The sequence below is a fragment of the Drosophila biarmipes genome, chromosome 2L (assembly GCF_025231255.1).
Source record: "Drosophila biarmipes strain raj3 chromosome 2L, RU_DBia_V1.1, whole genome shotgun sequence".
Classification (NCBI taxonomy): domain Eukaryota; kingdom Metazoa; phylum Arthropoda; class Insecta; order Diptera; family Drosophilidae; genus Drosophila; species Drosophila biarmipes.
This window is the reverse complement of record NC_066612.1, coordinates 15,418,134-15,437,768: the sequence shown is the minus strand read 5'-3', so window position 1 is coordinate 15,437,768 and position 19,635 is coordinate 15,418,134. Positions and strand designations below refer to the sequence as shown.

General features: G+C 39.9%; 1 protein-coding gene across 3 annotated transcripts in view; it reads right to left on the bottom strand.

The window, feature by feature from the left end:
• The window catches only part of LOC108034102 (uncharacterized), a 33,864-nt gene that overhangs the window by 2,491 nt on the left and 11,738 nt on the right, over positions 1–19,635 (bottom strand). For 2 of the 3 annotated variants that reach the window (XM_017108876.3, XM_017108877.3), the window contains exons 3-4: positions 10,208–10,416; positions 6,474–6,609 (exon numbers count right to left, since the gene is read on the bottom strand). In XM_017108876.3, the coding sequence (XP_016964365.1) occupies positions 6,474–6,609; positions 10,208–10,416 (345 nt within the window). Of the gene's footprint in view, positions 1–6,473; positions 6,610–10,207; positions 10,417–12,090; positions 12,191–19,635 lie in introns of those variants that run through there. The other variant, XM_044094335.2, reaches the window with a different exon arrangement.

Here is a 19,635-nt window from a genome sequence, read left to right as displayed (position 1 = left end):
TTTTGATATTGATTAACATACATTTAATTATCGTTCTTTGATGCAATAGTTTTTGGGTTAGCACTGGCATTTTCTTTGAGATATTATTTTCCTACGTGTAGGCGTCCTGGTTCAGGTTGCCCTTTTCCGGGATTGCATTTCCCTCTCTCGTTTGCTTATTTGTAATTTATAAAGTGAAGTTTACTTTGCTTTGGTTCTCCTCTCTCCCATGCAAACTTAATTTGCTCCATGCAACTGACTTTTTGGGTGAAAGCGGGTAAAAGTTGATAGAGGGTGGGCGGGAAGGTCGTACAAAGGCCAACCATGGTGCAATCTAAAAATTCAACTTGCAGAAATGCATTTTTGATAAAGACATTTGGAGAGATTGAAAATAGCATTACATGGTTCTACTTCCTTTTCGTTCAAAATAAACAGTAAGATACAAAAGCCGGGTGTGACATGTAATTATTGGATCATTTCCAAACTACTTTATATTTATATATTTTATAAATAACAGATCATGAATAGCATTCAACCTAAAAAGTTATTAAGCTACTTTTATTTTCTTATATCTAAAACCTTCGCGTATCCCAATAGAAAATCCGAACTTTAATTAATGGATGACCGCATAAATTCAACTTTATCTTGGCCCGATATTTATTACCCCCAAATACATTTGTTACTAGGGCCCAAGGTCTTTCTCCTGACCCTTAGCTCACCTGCCTGGATTAGGGTTATGTTCGGATAATTGTTTATATATATTGTGTGAGCATTTTTGAAGTCAACGCCATATTGTCGCACTTAAATTTTATTTTGCGGCATAAATCTAGGGAGACAAAACCATAGTAATAGAGGGGGGTTGGGCCTCGAGTAGCAAAAAGGGACACGTATGTCCATATGAGTTGGCAATTTATTTTGGCCAGACTTAGCACGCAACGATAAAGGACACACAAAAGTGGGTGGTAAAACAGGGCAATCGAGCCAGATGAGGAGAAAAATTCGGAGATGGGAGGGAAAGCCCGCAGGTTACAGGAGCTGCAATAAGCCGAAAACTAAAAGCTAAAAGGGAAATGGGCGAATGTCGAATAGCCGCATGCTTCAAGTATATTTTCGGCATTTTCCTATGACTAAGCAGTTTCTGTTGCCGAAAAGTGTGAGTGGTGGTAAAAATGAAGGGGAGGACACCTTTTGTGCAGTAGCCAGAAGAGAAAAAACGAGTAAAAAAATGTCTGAAGCACTTCCCCAGCAACAACAACACGTACAGAGAATAGTAACAGCAGAAATAGCCACAAACAACAAGCGATTTTTATTCTAGTCATAGAATTCTACTCTAAAGATACCCTAAATTGTGTTCATAAACATAAGCATAAATTACTGAACTGTAATTAATTACTTTAAGTAATATAATATTATAATCATATAATATCGCATTCTTATGTTCATGCTTTCTTAATAAAATATGCTTTGTTTTAAAAAATAATAAACCCTTATCTAGGGTATGCGTATTCAGAACAATGAGAGCAATTACAGTGAGCACTGTGAGTGGGCGTCTATTTAGGTTCTTTCGAGACTATCCTGCCCAGTTGGTGGTCTTCTTTAATACGTTGCGGTATATTTTTTGCTACCAGCCAACCGTCCATACGAAAACGCCTCCCCTTGGCGCTGGAAGCGCACTTTGCAGCTTCTTCTTAGCAGGTGATAAGCCAGGTCAGGTGGTTGGGATTTTGGCAATGAGGGTGTGGTAGATGAGGGGGTGGCAGGTGGTAGCACCCCCAGGCATTCACCTGTTCTATTTGCAAAGGTACTGTAGCTATGGGCTGTGTGAGTCGGAATGTGGATTTTGCACATGTTGAGCCCTTCGCTTAAGTGTTTTTCTCTGTCTTGTCCTCCAGCTTGTTTCACAATCTCCCTTTTCACTATTTCTCTGTCTTTATCTAAAAAATTTTAATAAGCACTTTCCGACATGATTTACACTCCATTATACGAAATTTATTCAAGTCAATTGCTGGTGACACTGGTCTGTTCTGAAGAAATGTTAATATATTTGCAATAAAATTATGTAAAATAGCCATTTGAAAACAAAGAGATATTCCAGACGTCTTTGTTGCTAGCCGGGAGGGTACAGAAATCACTTTATCTCCATCCATTTAAACACAAGAGATTACTGTTATACCTCCGCATAAGAGCACAAATTTTTTTTTAATTCCTGGGTGCCTACGTATTAATAAAACACAAATTGATATTGTTTTGAATTGAGGTGGAAATGCTATATTAAAATGGAATGCATAAGGAATGATTAAGTGTGAAATCGCGACAGTTCCTCCCGAAAGCGAAGCCCTCGAAGATAACCCACTCGCCACTCGACTTCCTCGTTTCACTTTCTTGTTTCCCTTCCGTTTCACTTCCCCCGTTCCAACCACTTCACGCTCCGTTTCTTTCCGCCCGTTTCCGTCCGCACCGAGTCCCGTTACTCCCGTGACATTCCTCGTTTGTTATCTTTAATTTTGCATATGGCAACGATTTTTAATGCACGATACGAGTCCTTTCCCGTTGGCCCTTGTATCCTTCGGTTCAGTTGCGGCGTGTTTGAGTTAAGACAACATTACAGTTACCGTTATTTCCACGGCTCTTCCGTATCCTCATCTGCATCGGACCCACCACTGTTACAGTGTGCGTGTGCGCTTTTATGCTGGCACTGAGAAAAAACTCAAGAGAGGGGAAATGCAGGGATCAACATTGTTTTGGTATCCTTTCATAAATAAAAATGCTGATCTTGATTTTTAAGAAGATATTAGATTGAAACAAAATCTGGTCTTACGTTTCTAAAACTTAAAGCTTAAAAAAATTGTGAAAGTAAATTTAACGTATTACACGAATGTTTTTCAAAGTGCTCTCAATATCATCCTATGATCAGCATTTTAAACTTAATATCGTGATCCTTTGATTCGATTTCTCCCAGTGTATCTGCCGCGTATCGTACGTTATTTTATAATTAATGAGCACGCAAGGCTCTCAACGCCTGGCACACGTCCCGCTCTTTGCGCTCGATTTTCTGGGTGTCTCTCCGGGTCCTCATCCTGTTCCTGAATTTATGGTTAAGTGCACTTTAAAGGACAAACACATATATAACTCACTTTTCCCGCTGAGTTTCTTCGCTTCTCGTCGTATCTCTTTTTTGCTCGCCCCTGTCCCTCTCGGACACACTCACACTCAGACGTATAATGTGATCGCTTATCGATTTTACAATATAAAAAAGCAATTGCCTGCATGAAGGCCTGGAACAGGACCCCTTACTTGCAATCGCAGGCCACCTCCCACTGGCAAGCAAAGTTAAATGTGATTTTTATGAGCTATGAGCAAAGTTTGGGGCCGGAGAGGGCTGGGGGCGGCACTTTGCCGTAATATTTATTGTTGCTCCTTGGCCTGGTCACACTAATGAGCCGTAAATTATCCAAAGGAGGTCAAAGGCAAGGCGCTCATTAAGGTTTAGGGCACACCCCCGAGGCACAGTTTCCGAAGGGTATGGCCTGGGAAGACAATTGTAGCTGTAGAACATCTTAGTTTTAAATGGCAAGTGTTACCAAAGCTGAACTAGTTCAGCGATCGCGTTGGGAAATCCATTTATTAAGTTTCAATTGTAATACACAGTTCGAACTTTAATATACGAATATGTACGAATTCCGAGATTTATGGGTATCTGGATTTTAAATCTTTAAGGGGCACATAATTCAAAGCCGCGAAAAACCAAACTCCCAGGGAATGTGCGTCATCTGTAATGTTTCCGCTGACATTTTACGATCGCCAAATTAACATTGGCTACTCCCACTGGGAACAATCGGCTTTCACTAGAGCATATTTTATGGTTCACTTGCATTAGCAGGACGGAGGTCCCTATCCCCAAACTCTTACAAGCCCCCACAATTCCCATTCTCTGACGCTGACACAGTTGTTGATGATGAGGCTTCCCACTCAAGCCGCCTCCCTACTCCATCCTTTTTCCTCCCTATTTTGCTTCGATTTGCAACGGCCACAGTTGGTTTATGGCACAGGAAAAGCTCCGTCTAACGAACAAAACACAAAATCCATAAGCATATAATCTGATAACTGACTAAAAATGTTTTTGATTTGAAAGTTATAAATTCGGCATGATCAACATATTTTATTTTTAAAAATATGTCTACAAGAATCCTTATTCCCATCAGAGGAATAAGGTGTAGCAGCTTCTCAAGTATCCAGTGACCACTGTATCCTTCTATTTTTCCTCTCTTTGGCCTACATTTTTTCTCGTTTTTCCCTTCCGACTTCGGTTCGAATATCGTTCAATTTGGCTGCCCAGACACATTGTTTAATATGCAAAACCATTTCCCCGGCATTCCGATGCGTCTTCGGGGGAGGGGCTGAAGTGAGGGATTTTGGGGACTCAGCTAAGGGAATGGCCAGAAGGAAAATCAGCATGAAATGTGCTTAGTGCGTGGGCGAGGGGCGTGGCTGCTTTCCTTGGTGATGTCCTGCTCCTTGTTGCCATAAGTTAATGCAGGTTCCTGCCCCGAGGACTGCGGCTTCCATTGATGATGCTGGTGGTGGCTCAGTGGTGCTTCCTCGTCCCCAGGGGGATTCCCCTGCTGCTGCACACATTGATAACCGTTTCATTCTTTTATGAGTTTATAAATTTGTGATTAACTTCAGGCGCAGTCGGCAAAACTGATTGGGTTGTGTGAAATTCGAGTGTTGTAGGAAATTGGAAGAACGAAAGTCGGTGACTTTGCGCACAGGATAGAATAAATGTTATATCAAATGTTTGTGCTTTTAATGTTAGATGAGTCCACATATCTCATTTCATAGTAATTTATTTAAAGGGACTAAATCGATTTAAATATATTTAACTAATTTAATCGTTTCTGTCTAAGCCTGAATAGTTTTCCCAAGTGTATCCGTTTTCCCACACACATGCTAAGAGGATAAACGATCTTTTTCCCGCCAGCCAGCCTCCGGCAGATGGCGCCTTTGTCTTAGCCCAGTTTTTCCATACTTGAAAGTCGGACATGAAAACATAATTTTACTTCAAAATTGCAATGACAGTGGCACCCGGGCCCCGCCCACCCCAGCCCGCGACCACGCCCCTTCACTGTAGTACACACATGTGCGCCTTTTGTTGGCGCTGCGCTGGCGTCGACTGCGACTGCAAAAATTCCATTTCAATTGTTTGCTTAGATTATGCAGTTGTATTAAAAGTCGGGTGGCACAAAAAATGGAGAGGAACTGAGGGGACAGGGCACTATGTACGGAGTCTAGGGTTTCCAAGGCGAAAGGCAAAGAAATGCGAAAAAATCCAAGAGGAGGGTGAAATCCTTTAAGAGCAGCGAACAAGAGGAAAGCGAGTGAGTTTACAAGGAGCCTGGGAGTTGAGATGACTCGACAATGCCATTTGCAACGCATTGCCATGTTGCATGAATTCCATTTACGGACTGCGACTGAAACCGGAGAGTGGTGGCTGGCGACCAGAGACCGGAGATCTGCAACCTCGACCAGGTGGTCCAGGTAAAGGCCATCAGGATCTGCACCACCTGCGGGAGGCGGCCGCTTGTTGTCGTGGGGAGACCCGAGGAATTAAATTTCATTAAGATGATTAATGCGGTCTCAAGAGTTTAAGATTTCTTCAAGAACTTTAAAAAATGCGAGTAAGTTACAAAAATGACTTCATAAAATTCCTTTCGAATTTTAACAAATTTGCTTGTGCTAACCTAAATATTCTGAAGATTATAAATAATCCAACAGTTATAAAAATAACTTTTTTTCTACCTTATTAGCTTAAGTCTTTTTTACATCAAATAATTCTTAAAATACCTTATGCCAGTTTTTCATTTAAGTTATGTTTTATAACATATTTTATTTTAATAGATTATACTTGAGAATGTCGCGGAATACATTTCCATTTCTTACAAATCTTTACCTCTCCCTCATCTTTAAAAACCACCTGATTTTGTTTTAAACCAGTTTGAGATATATCTCTCTGCTCGCCACCTTAAAATGCTTGGAGGGATGGGTCCTTATGGAGCAAATGTTTTCGTAAGAGGTGGGAAGGACCCGCTGACAGGGAGCTGACAACCTGCATGCAATTTACATCCAACAGCCTCAGATTTCGGATGCCTGGCATGCGTTTTAAATGGTTTTGCCTCGATTCGACTTTTTCAACCCGGTGACAGCGGCCGGAGTCCTCGCCTGTTATCCTTCAACTTGCCGCTGTCAATCCTCGTCGCCTTTTGGCTCCGCTCTTTATCCACTCCCAGCAATTATGTTGCACATTCTGGATGCTGAGTTCTGCATTCTGGTTTCTGCAACTTCAGATGCTGCCTCTCTTGCCACTGTCATTCACAACATTGTTGGCTGCCCGGCACTATTAGCATTTTAATTAAATTTTCTGCTGTCGCCTGTTGTCCCAGGGCCTTGCTTTCAGTACACCCCCCTTTTATACACCACTCTTATGTTAAACTCACCCACAACAGTCATGGTCTCCGACTCCGAAACGGTGTTGAATGCGGGCGCCTCGCCGGACACCTCGCACCGATAGACTCCAGTACTCTGCAGAGTTACGCGGCGCAGGAGAATCTGGGTGTCCGAGGAGTTACGCAGCTGTAAAAGAAAAGGAAAAGGTAAATATTGTGAGGAATGTTACGTACTTTATATTATCGAGTTACCTCAACACAGCTTCTTTTTAATAATGGAAAAGAAAAATGTATTAAAACGAATCTATTTTAGCAGCAGTTTAAAAATCATTTTAAAGTGCACCCAAAAGTATGCACCACTCCCTTTTAAATTGGGTAATGTGATAAATTCTCTATTTTATTCATTGCATACTTCTAGACATCTAAAACAATAGATTTTTTTTTAAGACAGCCTTCCTTTTATGTAGATTCTTGTATCGTACACAATTTATCATACTTAAAATGAACTAATGTTTTCTGGTAACTAATTGACATTTAATTTTTTATTTCTTGATTAAATCAAGAACTTTAATATAGGCACACGTCATTCATTTCCCTACACTTTTCAGTGAAGAAACCGAGCGAGATAAATTGCGTGGCAATGAATCGACACAAAATCAAAGGCAATTAGAGTTCAAGATTTTCCTATGGATGATTTTTAAGATTCGCAAATTCAAGGCAAAATGAAGATTGATGATGGGAAGGCAGTTTATTATTAGTTTAGCCGCACTGTAGGCGAAAAATGTAATTTTCCCAAGGGCCACAAGAGGGAAAGCCAGGAAGGGAAAGCAAAAGTCATAAACCAAAAAGTCGGAAGAGCGAAAAGTGAAAAACCAAACAAGCAAATGAAAACGAAATATCTAGAAACAATCGCACAAGAGTCTGAATAAAAGATTGAAGATACGCATGTGAGGGCGGAGTGTTGTAAAAGTCACTCGCACAGTTTTCCCCTGCTTTTTTTCCCGTTTTCCCTGGGCAACAATTGCAGTCAAGTCAAGTTCTTAAAGTTGCACTTTTATTATCGCATACACATGCGGGAAGAAAGTTTCATTTGATTCGGGCAAATTTTTATGAAAATTCCTTGCCCTCGCTTTGTACTTTCCCCTGGCCGCATTTCTCCCACTCCACTGCCATTCTCCGGCGTAAACAATCACAAAAGTCACGTTCAACATTATTTTTGGTTTGTTGCTTGTTTTCGGCTGCCCTTCCCTTAACCCTTGGACGCCCCTGCGGTCCTTTACAATGACTGTGGACTGGCTTTTGTTTGTTGCCTTCTTGGCAGTACTTAAGCCGATTCTTCTTCCCGTTCCGCAGCTGCGTCTTCGTCTTTTTGCCAATTCTTTCGGCACGCTCAAGTTGTCAGCACCCCCTTGAAAAATGTTGCTCTGGCTTGTGAAGGGGGTTGGGGCAAGTAGCGGGGGCGAACAGCACTCTGCTCGCCAAAAAACCAAATCTAACCGCAATTCAAATTGCAGTCTCCCTTTATTGCTTTCTCGTCGCTGCCTGGAACATGCGCGGCCATTTCGCTCATGACTGCAGATTGAAGTTGTTATTTGTAATTCCAAATTCGGTTTGGCTAAAGAGAATCAGCGCTCTAACCTTGTTTATGTTGCCCTGATTGCAGTGGCCAACAAATAAAACGGAGCCACATTCCAACATGGAATAGGACAGAAAGGACTGAATGCTTGTACAAGGAAAACTCATTAAAGAGGACAAAATGCGTCAGCGATGAGGAAAAATTGCATTCATGAAATATCTTTAGGGTACCACATTGACTTCGTGATAACTAAGTAAAGCTTAAAAAAATCTAGATTCTGGGTGTTCCATTAACTTGAAAATGTATTGCAGTGAAAAAATAACTCCCGAACAACGAGCTAATTATTTGCTTGACAGATTTGATGGCTCTAGCAAATACGAAAACGTTCTAACCTCTTAGTTTTTATAGTTTCCTCTAAATTCATTAATCATTAAAAGCCCGTTTTCGGAAGGGTTCTCCACACAATCCCCACAATTAAATAAAGTAATTTCCTTATTCCTTTTAGTGCAGCCCGCAAAGCTCTTATGAAAATGTTCCCGCTTTATCAAGCTTTTGCCAGGCATACCACTACCACACTCACTGACATCCGTAGCCCCCTAGGAAGCCGTCTTTTGTTCTAATCATTTCCCTCCACTCGACTCGGCCTTCAACCCTTTTTTGGAAGAGGCGGCGACCAAGTGCAGACATTGAAACCAAACGAAAATTATGCCGCATTACGCATTATGCTTCCACCGGAGGAGTCTCCTTCAGCCAGCGTTTTCCTCTCCGCTCCTCGAGCCCATTTCCTTTCCTTGGATTTCGCTGCCTTTTCCCTTTCCAGCCGCTTGGCCACACGCACACAGGCCATAAAACACGCTGGCACATTGCTCATACGCCACGTTAGCCCCGACAATTGACGGGATTTACTTTGCTTCACACTGAGAGAAATGTTACCCGTTAAGAAAAAAGGTCTTTCATTGCAAATTATAGTAAATTCCTAAGTGCTCTTCAGACACTCAGAGTTTACAAAAAAAAACCCTTGGTGGCTAGTATTTCTTTTCTTACTCAAATCTGATTTTACCCTACGTGTCACATAGTCTTTCGCAGTACAACTTCGTTTTTCCTTAGCCGCGCTTTGCTTTGACTGCCCGCCTTACAAAGTAGACGCACTTAAGTGCTTTTGGCAAATTATTATTATTAGAGCGGCACGAAGTGCCGGGGGTAGCGGAGGGAAATCAACTTTGTCTGGGATATTGACAGCTTTAAGTGATTTCCGTTAACCTTTTCGATCGCCAGGCAAGCAGACCAGCACGTGACCTTAGCTAAAACGGGGGGGTTGGCGGGTTGGAAAAACACCCACACAGACACACATTTTTATGGGCAACAAAGGAAGGTTACATCCACATTAAATTAAAGTTAAATGGCAAAACTACGTGGCAGCAATTTTCATTCCAGCGACGACGTAATCAGCAACAAGCAGAGTGGAAAGGGGGGTGTGGAAACGGACGGAAAAGTGGGGAGAAAAGCTCTCAGGGCTTCTTTTGCCATTGTTGCAATTACATGTTTTAAAATAATCATTATGATCGGGTCGTAACACTAAATCCAACGCAACACCCCCTACCATCCCTGAAATCAGCGCCATAAATTGTAATAAAATTCTAAATTAAATTTTTCCGCTTCCTTCTTGTTAGATAAGCAGCACCTGTTGCTGTTTTGTATATTAGCACTGACAGAAATAAATGAAAAATATTATTATAAATAAATAAGTGAAATATTTTTATAAATACTGAATTTACGGCAGAATTTGAAAAGTTGTTAGGGTGTCATTTCAGTTTCCTATTACTGACAAATTGGAGAATTCTATCAAATTTTAAGAGAAGCATTTTCTTTGAATATACATATAACAAAATAGTTTTTTAAAAGATTATGAAGAACACACTTTAAATTTAAACTTGTACACGTATGCTAATTTTCTTTTTACCATTTAATTTTATTTGTTAAACGTTAAGTTATAAATTGTATAGCACAATTAATGTCAATAGTTAATTGTGCAGTTCAATAATTAAAAAAATAAATTAAAAAAATAAATTTGTTAAGTTGAATTAATATTGTACAATTGTCTTTACTCCTAACCCTTATAAACTGTAATAGACTTAGGATGCTAAGAGCTTTTCCCCTTCCATTACCATACGCATTATATCTTATTTGCTTCCTGTTTCGGTGCACTTACATCGATGTTGACTCCGGGCAGGGGGAAGGCCTGTCCGGGGGGCTTATCGCGTGGCACGTAGCGGTAGATCTCGTGCCCGTCCTTATACCACTTCACCGAGTACAAGGACTCTCCGTCGAGGGCGTAGCGGCAGCCCAGAGTGGCGCTCTTCAGGCGCATTATGTGATTGGGTATCTTCACCTCGGTCATTGTCAGGGAGCTGCTAATGTCTGCAATTAGCGGGGATAAAGAAATGGAAAAGGACGTTAGTGTGGCGAAATTATTTTAATGGAATCACCCCCTGGTAATGCCATTCGCACTCCCAGTCCCAGCCCCAGTCCCAGTCCCCTGCAACTGCAACTGCGCCAAAGTTATCCCCTTAATTTGTATGCCCTAACCCACATTCATATTTCAACTGTTATGATTCCAGATGGCCGTATTTTGCCACCAAAATGGCCAGAAGGCAAACACAAAAAACCTTTTCGGCCCTGTCACATGAATTTCGACTTGTCCTGCTGGACTCCGGCTCTTGGATCCCGGAAAATCCAGTGCACGTCACTGCAGTCCACAATTCACATGTAAGGCGAAACAAAAACACATGCGAAAAACTCAAAGTTTTATGGAGGGAGAGATGGGCATATAATGTTTTGAACACCCTGTAAAAATAAATATCTTATTTATTATAACATTAATTATTATTAATGCTGAACGGTTTTTAAAATATTCAATTTAGGAAAATTAATTTTAATAAATTTAAGTTTTTTCTTAAATATATTGCATCATTAAATTTGACTTATAACTCCTGCTCTAATCCTTATAAGGATAAGAAGAATGTTTGGTACCTTATTCACTTCTATTTAATAGTTTTCAAGAGAAAGTATTTTTTCTTTATACTTCTAAATGGTAGTCATACCCATCAAAGGAAATCAAAGCCAAACAGACCCGAAAAGCCTTTAAATCACAAACAGCCAAACCTGGAACATATCCCCATATTTGCCTTGCGCGACATTTTGGCGGGTTTTCGGCATTCGGAATCCCCGAAGGACTAACAGTTAGCGTTTCAGTGGCCAGGACACTAACGGTTATATTTTCAGTTTTCAGCTGTGTGGGTGGGGCTGCACCCACTTATTTAATATACCGCTACACTTTTCATTTTTGCAAACGTCAAACGTGAAAAAGTGAGTTCGTTCTGCGGGAAAGCGGAAAAACAAACACTCACGCACACCCACACAGATACTCTCGTCTCAGACGCATATGTATTCGTGTGTGGTGTAACGTGCAGCGCCGCCATTGAATTTATCACATTCACATGCAAATTGCGCCAAACGACCTTATTATGCAAATTGCCAACTGCAAATGGAGAACGAAATTGATTTTCCTGCATTTGCCGCTCCAACAACAACACGGATAAGGAAGCGAGGGGAAGGCTAAGGAAAGGGACTCATGCACAAGGAACCACGGAGGTACAGTGGTTACCTGATAAGGAAAATGAATTACTACACGGAAATGTGTAACTTACACGATCAGTTAAATTTAAGAGAGCAGCAAATGCGAGCTTTGCGCCAGAAGTTGGCCTTTAGAAAGTTAAAGAGACGGATTTACACAACAATGTGCTGAACAAAAAAATATATCTTTGAAAGCACTCTTTAAAAAACATATTATATAATTATTTTATTGGTGAGGAACTGTAAATAAAAATTATTAATGTAGTAAGGTGCTTCTTTATATGATAAATATTTAGAAATGTTAAATGTTTATTTTTTACAAGTCTTTGCATACCATACTTTACAAGTGCAATTTATTTATGTCATATCACATTTTTTTCAGATACTTTTTTTGATTGGCCCCTTTTTTTGACTTAGCTTTCTTTTTTTTTAAGGTATTGTCTAGTTTTGTGATTTTACCATGATAAAGCCAATGTGTTTCCTTTTAGTCAGGAAATGGGTGGTGGGTGCTAGCGATGCGGAGAGAGGATCTCCTGTTGTCTGTGGCATCGCTCAACAGTTTTGCGACCCTCAGCCAGCCACGTTTGTATGACAACTACTAGAGGAGCGACGGAAAACCTCACCTTAAGTGGGAAAAAGAGAGCCGAGTGTGTGGTTTATACAGCGACAAATGGCGAATATATTGAGCTGTCACATTCCCAACTCAAAAACCCAGCCCCGAGTCTATGCACGCAAACACACTGACACAGTGGCATCTGTAATATTGAACAATGTGCATACAAATAGGACAGTAAGCACTCAAAAAAAAACCCAACTCAAAACAATATTACCTCTACAAAATGGGAAAGAAAATAAAAATGTCACTGGTGTCAATTGATTAACGGTCATGGCTGACGATTTAAAATTTATTTTAATTTATTTATTTATTAACTACAACATCAAACAGGGTTAACTGTCAACATGTGGTTAGATTTTTAATTTGTTATGGTTGATAATTTAAAAATAGTGAAAATGACATTGTCATGGCTGACAGTTCAAAAATGTCATTAATGACATTAAAAACTGGAACCTCCAACCAAACAGCTTTAACTTTTAGCACATGGTTAGGTTTTTAATATGCTATGAATAACAATTTAAAAATAGTCACGAATGGCAATTTAAACAATGATGACAATTTAAAAATGTCATGTGTGACATGTTATGACTGGTAGTTGGCTGGTTGGTAGGTTATACTACAGTTAAACCACTTAAACTACTAAAAACCCATTTGAATTGGCGCATTTTAGAGCTATATTAAAAAACAAGACCTTATACACGGGAACGATTATTAAACAATCCGATTTTCTCTCACTGCACAGAACACAGAAAAAGGCAAAACTAAAGGGGAAGCAAAAGAGAGCAGCGGATTTGCAATCGGAATCAAAATCGCAGTCGCGCCTTCAATAAAAAATACGTTGAATGCTTTCAGCGTGTTTGTTTCAGGTGTCTTTGTGTGTGTGTTGGCCTTTTCGCATTCCTGTGTGTGTGTGTGTGCGACGGCGGCAGACAATTGGCATAACATAGAAGAAGAGACGGCGATGGCAGCCACAAAATGAGTTAGTTGTTTGCCTTTTGCTGTTCCACAGAACACACACAAGAACACACATGCAGCCTGCTCTTTTGGGCTCGAATATTTTATAGCCCCGAATACGAATCGCCAACAACAACCTACATCATGCATTATAAATTCATTTCCGTGTCGGCATATTTTTGTTAGCCCAAGAGAAGAAAAAGGCAGATAAATGGAGTAGATGGCACAATAAAATGTGCTAATAAGCCGAGGATTTGTGTCAGTGTAAGAGGAGAGGGAATAATTTAAGAGGAAGATGTGCAATTTATAGTTTCGTTCTGTGGGCACTGACAGAAAGTTTTGAGTTCCAAGATATACTGAAGAGTTTTTACTGATATATTAAAAGTAAAATTACCAAAATGGTACATTTTAAATTACTTTAAAAACTCTTTTAGAATTAAAATGTGAAATTTCCATGCATACAAAATGCAACGTATGATCCTTGTTATAAAGAGCCAACTTGCCTTTTCAGGGGATACGCCCTGCGCTTTTAGCGCCTTAATTGCAGTTGACTGGCATTTGACTTTGCAAATTGGCTCGGGACATTTCCTCCCCCTCCTCTTTCGCACACTGGCAGTGCAGGACTGACTGCGTAAATGGTGTGTGTCCTTTTTTCTACTGCAGACTACAGGACCAACAACTGACTGCACATTAAAAATTAAAAAAAGCCAACAAAACGTCAAGGGTACTTGAGACGAAGTGGAAGTGCAGAGGCTCGCAGGGGTTTTAATCAAAGGGGTGTTCTCATATAATACTATACGAACAGGGATATATTTTATTTAATGACAGGGATAATCTCATAATGATTTTTATAAAACATTATTTGTCCCTCTTCAGGAAACTATACAAGTTTAACAAATATATTAGGGCAAATAATCCCCCTTGCTACACCCATGTATGTGAAACGCAGAAGGAGAACCCGAACCACCCAAAGTCAAAAGCCAAAAGCTAAAGCCAAAGTCGAAGAGAAAGCAAAAGAACGGGCTGGAAAATTAAGGGGAGTGGCAATAAAAGAAATTTGCCTACGACAACGAACAGCAGCGGGGTGAAAAGTTGAAAAAAGAAGCAAAGTAATTTCATGCATCGTTTAATTTTCATTCGGGTTTAATTTGTGCAACGCCCCCACAACATAACCCCTCTTTTCAGGGTCCCATTCCCGCCATTCTCACCATATCACCATAAAGAGTTCCTCGATGGCGTTGCTTCCCCCTTTTGCCGGAAGGTTTGCAGTTCCCCATTTAGACCTAATACTCAACAGCCACTTTCAGCTCAACTGACAATTGAGACAGCAAATAAAATGGTGGGTAAAAGGGGTATAACAAATGTCAGGCAACCAGAAAACATCAGCCCTCAAAAATATACTATATACACTCGCAAGGAGATGAAATTGACACCAGCTGAATTGGAAAACAAATTAAATTAAATGAAGCGCAGCTGCGTTGTTTTCCTTTTACTTTTATAAGACTAATTTTTCAAATCATTGGTACTTTATATATTACTTGGTTATTCCAAATATATTAGTTAGCCTTTTTAGCCTTTGCGACTATAATATTTTCCACATACATAGTTTTTAAAGAAAATTCACTGTTTTTATGCCGATTTCCTTCTCCGCTGTCGCCCACTTCGATGTAATTCCCACACGTCCACAATAGACGACTTGTCCGCAGACAAAAATTGTTTCGACTTTAATGAAGTCAATTTTGGAAGTTGTTCCTGGCGCCCCACCCAGCATTTTCAATTTCCATCCTTTCGAAAACTCCCAACCCTCTTTTTGTAATTGAAATTTTTATAGTTGTCGCGCAGTTTGGTATCTCGAGCAAATGAAAATGGAAGAAGGCGGGGCGAAAGCTCCGCAGAGACAAACTTTTATCAGAGTCTGGCGCATTCTTTAAAACAATTTCCAGTGTCTACCCATCCCCACCCAGGCACCAAGCACCCTTTTCCGCAACAAATTAATCCCTTTATTTGCATAATTGAAAAACATCAACTGAAGCAGTCAAAAAATATCAAGAACTCCAAGTAGAACAGCCCGAGGGCCAATGTCCTAAGAGGGGCGACAGAAAAGGATACACTGAAGCCTAGGAAACTAGAATATTCAATTTTTTGGGAGTAGACATAACTAAAAATTTAATTCATTCAGAAAAATGTATTAGAAGATTAAAAAATGGGAAAAATATTTGCATTATTAATTTCTTTCCCAAAAATGTATATTTAAATATTTTTATTTAGTATGTTTTTTTCCAAGTGTTCAGGCTGGAATGTCGCCACATTTTAATGCTGCTGGCGGCATCGCTGCCCTGGGGAGCTATTTAACATTTTTCCAACACTTTGATAATCGCACTTTGCGGGCAGATTAATTATTTACGAGCGGCGTGTCCTCTTCTACCTGAGTTCACTCGCATCGTTTAACCCGCAGACAGACGGAAGACAACCGACAGCCGACGACAAAAGCCCAGAAGTTGCTGTTAAATCTTGGTAATGCCTAAAGCTCCGGGTCACCCCGCCCCCAAATCCCACAACTCGAACGGCAGACCAAGTATATTTGTCGCCGGTCTTAAGAGATTGCGGCGCACAATTTCCGCGCCCGGTTTTGGGGTCAGGTCACCCCTCGCCCGCTTTCCCGGGAGATTTTCCGGGGCGGAAAAGCAGCCGCAAGACATCAAAGCGCGCACCACGACCACCAAAAGTCAACGGGAGTCAGGTGAGGGATGAGGATTAAGCATGGGCAATGGAATGCCACACTTATGGAAAATATGAAAAATATAACAAATTAAAATTTTAGATAACATACATTATTACCTTACATATTTTTTAAAATATTTAATATATACACTTAATTCGGATTAAAATGAAATTTTAAACCTTTACCAAAATGTATGAGCTGATACATATGTTTGACATCTCAAGCTCATATTTGAAATGTATAGGTTCTTTGACTTCTAAAATATATCTAAAAATCTAATATAATACATTTTCTTGAGGTGTTTTCCCCAGAGTATCCAGAATGAAAGAGCAATTGGTGACCCCGGCTTATCTCCAGAGTTTACTTAGTAACAGTGGTAATATTTCAACTGTGGGCTGGCCTTTGCAAATTGAAAAGAAACAATGTGTATGAGAACGGATCTAGATCATCGTGGGTTATACGTAATTGCGAGGCGGGCTTGACTGCTCCTCTATATCCTGTATCCACCAGAGGCGCAGTGAAGGCGTCAAATTAATGCGCTAAATGCAATTTGTGGCGTTGAAAAGGCGGCTTAAGGCGATGCCAAGTGCCTCGTTCTTTGAGCCAACTAACAGCCATGGTAACTTTTCCTTGGGCCCCGGCCCTTTTGCCATATGAATTATGCAGTCAAGAAGAAAGAGAAAGGGCTTGGGAGTAACGTGAGATGAAAATCGGTTTAAGTTCTTAAAGAGGTGAGGACTGAAAAAGCTTTGGCAAATTAAAGCGACTTAAAGCGCAAATGTGATAATGTAACCGATGAGAAGATATTTTTAAAATTTTTTAAATAATGAATGTTCCTACTAGGTTTAGCATAATTGGCAATGGTATATTTAAATTCTGATGACTTATTTAAAAAGTTGTACTATCATATTCTTGGAAACTCCACCACAAAGCCTCTATTAACATGCGCCCCACTTATTGCATTCCCTTCTTTTACTTCCTTCCAACCAGCATTAATATTTGATTACCGCTCTCAATTTAGGTTTCTTTCCAGTAGTACCAAAAAAAATGTGCCTCGAGGCCAAGACCTAAAGTTGAGCTAAAATATTGGCCCATAGACTGGCTTCAGTTGGCCGTAGAATATGTGCCTAAATACATAGCATGGAATTTGAAATAAAAGGCCATAAGCACGCTTCCTACCGACGAATTTTCCCCACTTTTGCATCTCTCGATTTTTTGTATTTTTGACTGCTTCTGGCATAATTTGAGGAACTTCCTATTCAACTTTTGCCGACCGGCCCCGGGGAGCGGACACACACCTCAGAGAGCGGGTGGGTATCTATATATACATATTTTTATAAAGACAACTTGGCCCTGGCACATTACCATGCCAAGGGATATACGATGTCTTGGACCGACCGAGAGTATTATAAATAATTCAGTGGCCCGGCTCTGGCCGGAGGCGCTTTAATGAGGCCAAAACGGACTTTGGCCATCACGAGTTTAAGCAATTTTCGTAGCCAGGTGAAGGTACAGGAATTTATGAAAAACTTTCTCTTTTTCAATGGATTTTACCTTATTTCCGTGGGATCTCACTGAGAAAAACGGTCAAGAAAAGTATCAGGTGAAATTAAACCTTACTTAGTACTAGATCTTTCATAAAATAACTATATTATGGAATAAGGCTAAGATTTAACAAAACTAAAATATAATATTACACGTGTAAATCTTAAGTTAAAATTGAGTTATCCGGTTAAGAAAAGGCTCTGTTCTTTTTTAGGATATAAAATAGTTAGTATTTACATACGTATTCATAGTGTACAAGAATTTGAAACATTTTAAATTTATATTTCTACGGCCTAAAGGATTTCTTTCAAGTGAAAAAATGTAAGTAGACTCGGATTGCGGAGCGTCAAGGAAATCAACTGATAAAGGTAAATATACATGACATTTCCAAATGTGGGCGTAGTTTGTCTGGGACGGAAGTTCGATGGGCGTGACTGGGGGTGGTGAGAGGAGGTAAGCAGCCGCAATGCGTTGGGGAAAATCAATTTCGCATAAAAAATTCAAGCAAAATTTTATGCCAACCTTTTTTTTTGCTTCTGTGTCTGCAGGAGCTCAAGTAAAAGTTATTGCCGATGTGTGTGTGCGGAGTGCATGTGTGTTTGTGTGGCGGCATGTGAACTTAATGATTATGCAAATTGGCCTATAAATCGATTGCCAATCGTCGACATTTCGTAAATTGCCGTTAGTTTTTTCCACCGACCTAAAAAAGCGACTAATGCAGAAAAACCGAATAATATATGAACCAATATTTGTTTAAACAAATTACCTTTAGGATATTTAAATAATAGTATACAATCTGAATATAACCCTGGGACACTGGCTCTCCAGTTTTTCATTCAAAATATCTCAAGGCTTCGCCTTCTTATGCCTTCCCAGCTCGTCAACGCACTATAAAAATATCATTATCAGTGAAAAAGTTTGCTTATCAAAGATGACTCCGACAACAGCAACAGGATGAAAAACAACCAGTGCTGGGGAAAATGTGGCAAGAAATTTGCATATTCCACAAGACACCAGGCAGAAGCCAAAGACACGCGGCTGCCACTGTCGTTGAAGTTGAAAAATGAAAGGCCAGGAAAATTGAATTGCCAACTGGTCGTCTGGGTCCCTTCCCCTTTTGATTTCCATCGTCTCACAGAAGGCTTATCATTAAATTCAAATATCAATCAATTTATCATAAAAAGAAACGGAAGCGCCAACAAAGAAGCCAGTTAAAGGGAGAGAGGGACTGTATCTGCCATCAGGTTGAAGGATCTCTAATGCGATTGCCAAAGGAAATGGAAAATTGGTAAGAAAAAGCAACTCGTTCGGTCATTAGTTCTTTGAAGGGCAGATACATTAAAGTGCGGTTTTCTTAGAATTCAAGTAAGTAATAAATTAAAAAGCTATAAAATATGTATATGTTTGTTATAAATTTCACTTGCAAATTTTTTAATGTGCTTTGGCGACCAAAAACAGAAGCTTAGACTGGAGTCTGAAGAAATTTGTACTATCCAACCGCAAAGTGGTCGTCCCTAAAAGGCTTCTATTAACCAGTTGACACTTGTGTCTTCGACTCCCTTTAAGCCCTTGAGTAAATTATTGCTAATGGCCTCCACAGAAGGTCTGGCATTGGGCTTGCGATGGGAATCGCTCCCCAGCAAGTAATCACAACATTTGATTGATTGAAATCAATTTCCCGTCAGAGACATCTGTGGGTTGTGTGTGTTTGGTTTTGGGGGTATTTGTGTTTATGCATATATTTGCTGCCATTTGGTTACTTTCTTTGCTGTAACACTTGCAAAAATGGGATCCTTACAGACTTTGGTAATTATTTCGTAGCAAGACATTTGAGTGTTATTGCTATTTTAGTTTTAAATGAATGAAATTATCCTTTTTCTTGGAATTATATTATAATTATTATAAATTTATTAATAAGCCAATAATTTAATAATGTATATAACCAAAATTTATTTATTTATAATTTCAACAAAAGTTATCCTTATAATGGTGTTAAGAAATCCATTTTTCTTTGTGTACGCTAGGTGTCTGCATCGTAGACTATACGTATGCCATTAGATAGCGATACGCTTGAAATCAACCGGGGCGAAAGACAGGCCCTTTCTCCCGCTTTCTCCCACTCTCTCTTTCTCCGCGAAAGTTGCCAAGTGCAGACAAGCGACAAGCT